General features: G+C 37.4%; 1 protein-coding gene across 1 annotated transcript in view; it reads right to left on the bottom strand.

The window, feature by feature from the left end:
- Nucleotides 1–3320: 3320 nt before the first annotated feature.
- Nucleotides 3321–6626, bottom strand: part of MLIP (muscular LMNA interacting protein) — a 107711-nt gene continuing 104405 nt past the window's right edge. Inside the window, exons 13-14 of the mRNA XM_027696048.1 lie at nucleotides 5708–5742; nucleotides 3321–3630 (exon numbers count right to left, since the gene is read on the bottom strand). Of these exons, the coding sequence (XP_027551849.1) occupies nucleotides 5731–5742 (12 nt within the window). The 3' untranslated portion in view covers nucleotides 3321–3630; nucleotides 5708–5730. The remainder of the gene's footprint in view (nucleotides 3631–5707; nucleotides 5743–6626) is intronic.

The raw sequence follows: 6626 nt of genomic DNA, 5'->3' as shown, positions 1-6626 counted from the left end.
ACTTTGAAGATTTGCTGATGATAAACCAGAGGTAAGGAATTTGCTTGGAAATTTCATGAGCTCATTTACACAGGAGTAAGATTTCTTTTAAAGGGACACAAAAATGTAACTTATGTTTCTAAGCAGCTTTGTTTTGGGACACGAGATTGTGCTGAACCTTGATAAAATCCATTTTTCACAGATGTTGGCATGTGTTAAAACCTTTAAAAAACCCCACAGAACTATTCTACTGTGGTTCCGCTGTAAGCAAAAGTAGCTCTGTCTCCACTGTCTGAAAGCATGTCCTGACTTAACTGTGACTATTTAGAAAAAGCTAAACATGATGCTTTTTCTCTATTGAAGATTAATATATTCCAAGCATAACAGTTCTCCTAAGCTTATGAGTTCAGGTCCTAGTCCTAGTTCTAGTAAGCAGAGTTAAGTGCAAAAATATCTGTCTTGTACCTGTTTCAGCACTCCTTGATGTTTAAACTTGAGTTTCAAAAAACACCAAACATTTGGCAGGAATTCAAATATAACACTACTAGACCATGTCCTCAAGTACTACATCCACACACCTACTGAACACTTCCAGGGATGGTGATTCCATCACCTTCCTTAGCAGCCTATTTCAATGCCTTCCCACCTTTTCAGTGAAGAATTTTTTTCCTAATGTCCAATCTAAACCTCCCCTGGTGCAACTTGAGATCATTTCCTCTCCTGTCTCCTGTTACCTCTGAGAAGAGACCAACCCCCACTTCACTCCAACCTCCTTTCAAGTAGTTGTAGAGAGCAATAAGGTCCCCCCTGAGCCTCCTTTTCTCCAGGCTAAACAACCCCAACTCCCTCAGCCACTCCTCATAAGTCTATATCTTAATCCTCATAACAGGCTGATCCTGTGTTGCTGAGTTGCCACTTTCTGACTCCCTGCTTTTACTGATTTTTCTTATACCTTAAGGTACAGAATTTTTTTCCCTTTGCATCCCAGAGTTGCTATTGTTACCCCTTTAACAAAATCCTTCTCTCTGTGCTTTCACTTTTCTTATTTTGCACAGCATTAGTTTGTGAACTTCCTAATATTTAAGCAATTTTCTCATTAAAACCGAGTCAAGACCGCAGAGCTGTGCCGCACTAAACCAGGCTTTGGATGGCAGCCAGCTGAACGCTGGGGCCAATGGTTGTCTTTATTCTGATGCAACAACCAAATTTTCTCAAGTAATGAATTCTGCTTCTCCTTCCCATGTCACGTTCTATACCACTGTCCCAATATATGCCTCGTGCTAAACACATTCCTCTTCTGACCACTTGGGACAAGTCTAATAAATCATTTTTTCACTAGCTTAAGTTGTAGCACATAGCAACAACAGAATCACCACAAGCATGCACACAATGGGGTGAACACAGTGTATCAGACTGGAAGAGCAGATGAGGCAAAAAGCCCTCACCAAACATAAGCAGTCATTGTTATCCTGACAGGAATGTGTATTTTACCATAAAATAATGAATAAAAGCAGGGTAAAGGCAGCAGAACGTGGACTAAATATATTACACTATTGAATAAGCATCATCTGTTAATTTTCTAGTTTTACTGAAAAAGCGATCACTTTCATGTTGTTTTGCTCTTTATAATCTCTCCTTAAAGAATTTTTTTCCTCTTACTTCTTCCTTTGTTTTTACAGGATAGAGTTCCTAGACTGCAACTGCCAATATAATCTCATTTTTCATTCATAGATGAAAGCTGTTTGAATAGAGAGCAAAACTTGTTTTTAAAGTATGCAGAATTGAACAAACTCAAAAATCCAGAGGTCAAAAAAAGGATTTCTCCTTAGTCCTTTCTCTAATCCTAGCAGTTCTTTCTCTTGCTTGTGTTCCTTTCACCTATGGGCTTCAGTCGATCACCTAGGTAAATTTAAACCTAAACCTAAACCATACCATGTGAATAATTCTCTTGGTTAGACATGCTAGAATGGATTTGGGCTCTAAAAAAATGAAATTCAAAAGGAAAATAAATTTGAGTTTGGAACAAATTCAGAACAAAGCAAATGCCTTGAAAAAAATGGGCAGAAAAGCATACTAAAACTTTTGAGACTTACACACATATTGGCTCTAAATATGAATTTTAACCACTTCAGTGATTTACTGAAACCAAGAAAAACTATTAGGTCCTTGGTGGGTAGACCTATTACAGTACTTTTAACACATTTATAGTTATAGATGCATTTATATGAATGAATTTATATCTATTTTTTTAAGTTTTCAATAATTTTTGTTGTATTTGTATATATTGATTTCTGTCCCCACAAACTCCCTCTTGAACTCACTGATGAGCTTTTCTCAATTTTTTTTCCACCATCTGGTTAATAGGTATGATATTCACAAGGTGTAGACACTTAACTTCTATTATTTTTCCACTGAGAAAAGAAACTAAACAAAAACCCTACCCTTATATTTGTATCAACCTGTTCACAATATTATGAAGGACGCACATGCTCCTGTATCAAGGGAAAAAACGAATATATTGCCCATAGAGAGAAACTTACTGGTTGCTGACCTTTTCTTCTGCTTTCACAGTTCCAGAATCCAACAGCTAAAACAGCAGGATTGAAGTTACACCAGGTCCAACAGTTCAAGAGGCTGAATAGCCTAAGCTGGTTTTAAATTTAATGTTTTACCTGATAGTAGTATTTCATAAATAGTTAATCACATTAATTTTAATGAAAGCAGCAGCAATTCTCATTAAAATATTAGTCTTAACCAGAATGTATCAGAAGGTAAAATGCTCCTGCACAGGAGAGGGCTGCAATGCAAGGGTCCTGAGCATATACATACCTGAGGGTGATTTGTGGTTCAAAGGACCAAGAGACTGGGGAGAAGGCAATTAACTCATGCAAGCATAGACAATCAGTTCCTTAGACTTTTATAGTGCATTTGGAAAGCAAACTGTTTAAGATCCAGGCTTGGACAACATTGTGTGGAAGCAACACAGAATCAAAAACATAGGAGCTTAAAGTGGAAAGTGATGTTTCTTCCTCGTGCTGCAGTAATTCTGCCTGCACTCAGCAACTGGCACAGACCCTGCTGTCCAGAAGGGCTATCAATATGCATTGCAGAGGAAAATCACTGCGCATGCTGACTGCTGTGAGTGCTGGCACAAACGTGAATAGTCCCTGGACTACTTCACAAAACCCAAGTGCCTGTGTGGTGTCAAAATGTGACCAAGGTTAAGCAAGCAGGAGCATTTCTTTCCTGACAGTGCTGGCATTTGTTCTCAGTTGTTTGAAACACATGGAGTTAAATTTACAGGAGTAAAAGTAAGAATCACAAAAACCACTTTGCAACAAAAATACAGCTTTATTTAATTTCAACATTTATATCATTTCTAAATAAAATATGCTGTGTTATATTGGGCATCTCTTAAAACAACAAGCATTTCAAGAAATGGCATATTCAAGTGTGTAGCTCTGGGGTTAATTATGCTAGTATATAAGATTATCTCTTGAAAGAATATTTGATTGTTATTACTGCTTTAGAATTATCATACTGGAAGCAATTTTTTTAATGGTGCTTTAAATAACATTTGTGGTGTGGATTCCTTGTCAGTACAGTAACAGGCCTCAAAATGCAGTTTCAGCTCTTGATCCTAATTTGGGGCTGCAAAAGAAGAGTTTTTGCGTGAATCCAGAAGGTCAAAAATAAAGATTAGTAAGATGTGTAACATGCATTGAGGTCACCTAGTTTTCTCATTTATACAACCTGATGATCTAGCTAACAAGAGGAACTCATAGTTTCACAGAAAAAAAAAAAACAACCCTAAAGATATATTCAGCCATCTCATTTGTGCTACAGCTGTGGGAGCAGATGAGAGCTGCAGACCAGATCTACCTTGTGAGATGCTTGCCCATCTTTGCAGCAGCCAGAGGCAAACTGCTTTTAAGACTTAAAATTTCACAGAGCTGCAACTGTTCAAATCCAAACTAAATCTCTCTCCCTGAAATTTAGGCACATTTCTCCTTCTCCTACTCTCAGGAAAGATGGAGAAGTGACTAATATCCCTTTATAATAGTCCATTATGAAGAGACACAAATGGTTGTGCCTCTACTCTGTCCTTGTTTCTATTCATCTGTGTGAGGACACTGATACATCCCATGTAACTGATTTTTCACTAATGCTGAACAGACATGGGTAACTGCCTCTATCATATTATAAGCACTCTCTTCAATATCTCCCTGGAATGGCATTTTTTGTAAGACCATCACCTCTTCCACTATATTTATTTTGTCCTCCTCTATAATCCTCAGGTTCTCACCTGCAGTAACATCATCATGCCTTTTCTGTCTGCACTCTTCATTTTTTTTTGTATTTGTCTTCAATGAATTTTACCATATTTATTTCAAGCCCTTCTTGTAAGTGACATTTTTTAATTAAAATCTTGCCTTCCAAGCTGCTTGCAAGTCCTCCCAAATGGGCGTTAGCTGCAAATTGGGTAATCCTACTGTCCATGTGATTGAGCAAGTAACTAATGACAAAGTTTTAAAGTGAAGACATATAGTTTTATATAGAAGACAGCATTCTGGAAAGCTGTGAGATGCTCTCCCTCTTTGGCAGCAATTCTCAGAGTCCAGTTTTCCAATCAGTTATGTATCTACTTTATGTGAATTTAATTCAGTCCATATCTGCTTTGCTTGCTTATGAATGTCGTGAGGGACTGTGTATAAAACACATCCCTGTATCTGCTTTGCTGTCATAGAAGGAAATGAGATCAACTTGATAGGATTTGTTTCTGACATGTCCAGGTACAAGTAATCTTATCTCCTTACCACTCTCTAGATACCTACAAATGTGTTGTTTAATACTTTGTTCCAGTGTCTTGGAAATGCTGTTAGAACTGATTTTTCTGTAATTCTTTAGATTTTTCTTTCCTCTTTTGTTTAGATAGCACATGGTGTTCGCCTTTCTCCAGTCTTCTGGGAACTTACTCATCCTGTTAATCACTAGTGTTTGAGAAATTGCTTTGATTAAATATTTTAAGGGTAAGTTTCATTAGGCTGTATCATCCTGAATACTCCAATTCACCCCAGCATTCCTTCAGGTGTTATTTTCCATTTCTCTCCATGATCCTACTCTCAAATTCTTAATAATAATTGAAATAAACTTTTAGTTATAATTACTCTTTTTTTTTTTTGTGAAGGCTGAAATAAGTAAAAAAAACAAACAAAAAAAGGCATTGAACCTTTCAGCCTTTCCAGTATCACCTGTTTGGTGACCTCCCTTGTTAAGTACTAAATTATATCTGCTCTCAAGCGTAGTACATTATTTGTAATATGGTATTGTTTAACTCTAGCAAACCATTCATTTTAACGGCACTACGTGATTATGTGCTCAAATATAAAAAAAAAAGAATCATCTTATTTCCCTGATGTTACTTTACTATCCAATTCCAGACTATATCTCAATCTCTTCCAACTTTTTGATTGTATCCCACTTAAAATTAATCCAATTATGACTTTATTCTGTCATGTTAAGAATTAGAATTATTCTGCATTGGTAATTATTCCTAGAAAATCCTTCATCAAACATAGCCATCTTATTATCCAAACACTAAATTGTGTAGCTAAAGCACCTTACCATCTTTTTAATCAAAGCCATAAAAATTTGTTAAAGTGACACCAAAGTAGTTAAATATTCAAATTGGGACTGCAATCAAGTTAGAAAAAAAAGTCATACTCACTATCAGGGCTAAACAGAACCTCTTTATTTGGAAACCTATAGAAAAATGAAAATAAAAGGTGAAAACAAAGTGGAGAGGAGAATAAAAACTGCAGTACGTTAAGCAGGCAGAGTTGTAAAAACCAGCAGACAACTTCATACAGTAAGTACTTTCTCTTTTTTTAAAGCACTGGTTTGCTGCACTGTTAATTTACAACTGTGCTTACTGAAGCAGGGAATGATGTTTCATGCATTGACATGTTTGAGGAAGTCTACTGCACACAGCAGATTTCAACAGACAAGCATCACCTTGACAAAATGCACATCAGAGGACATTTCAGACTCATGCTTTTTTGAACCTCGTGCTGGGACAACAGAGTACATGGCCACCCTTGCATTCACATGACATAGGAGTTATTTTCCTCCAACTCTGTAAAGATTTTGCCACAGGTATCTAGAATCTCAAACTGAGGAGCAGGGTACACTACAGAGTGGACAAATAACTGGCTGGGACACTGGTCTAAAAAGATAGTGGTTCAAAATCTCTGTTCCAGGTGGTGTTTCAGAGGATGCCAGGGTGACATCTCCATCAAGGTCCTGAAGATCCTACATGTCCAGGAAGTCTGTGAATGTTCCTAACTTGGATGGGTGAGAGAGACTGATATGCCAAGGGTATGATTTGCATTCTGAAGGACTTTTCCAAACTGAAGGACTTTTCCAGACTGGAAGAATGGGCTAGCAGGAGATTTGTGAACAAAGGCAAACACAAAATCCTGCATCTGGCAGGGGACAAGGATATGGGGACAAGGAGGGATGGAGGAAGTGAATAACCCATGTAATGTTATAGGTCAGTGACTGGCTAAGTAGCAGCTCTGTCAAGAAGGACATTAGGTCTAGTCAACACCAAACTGAATGTGTTTCAGTTCACCCTTGTGGTGAAG

Source organism: Neopelma chrysocephalum, unplaced genomic scaffold, assembly GCF_003984885.1.
Source record: "Neopelma chrysocephalum unplaced genomic scaffold, ASM398488v2 Primary Assembly neopelma1_104, whole genome shotgun sequence".
Lineage (NCBI taxonomy): Eukaryota > Metazoa > Chordata > Aves > Passeriformes > Pipridae > Neopelma > Neopelma chrysocephalum.
The sequence above is the reverse complement of the archived record's forward strand: the minus strand, read 5'-3'. Positions and strand labels throughout refer to the sequence as shown.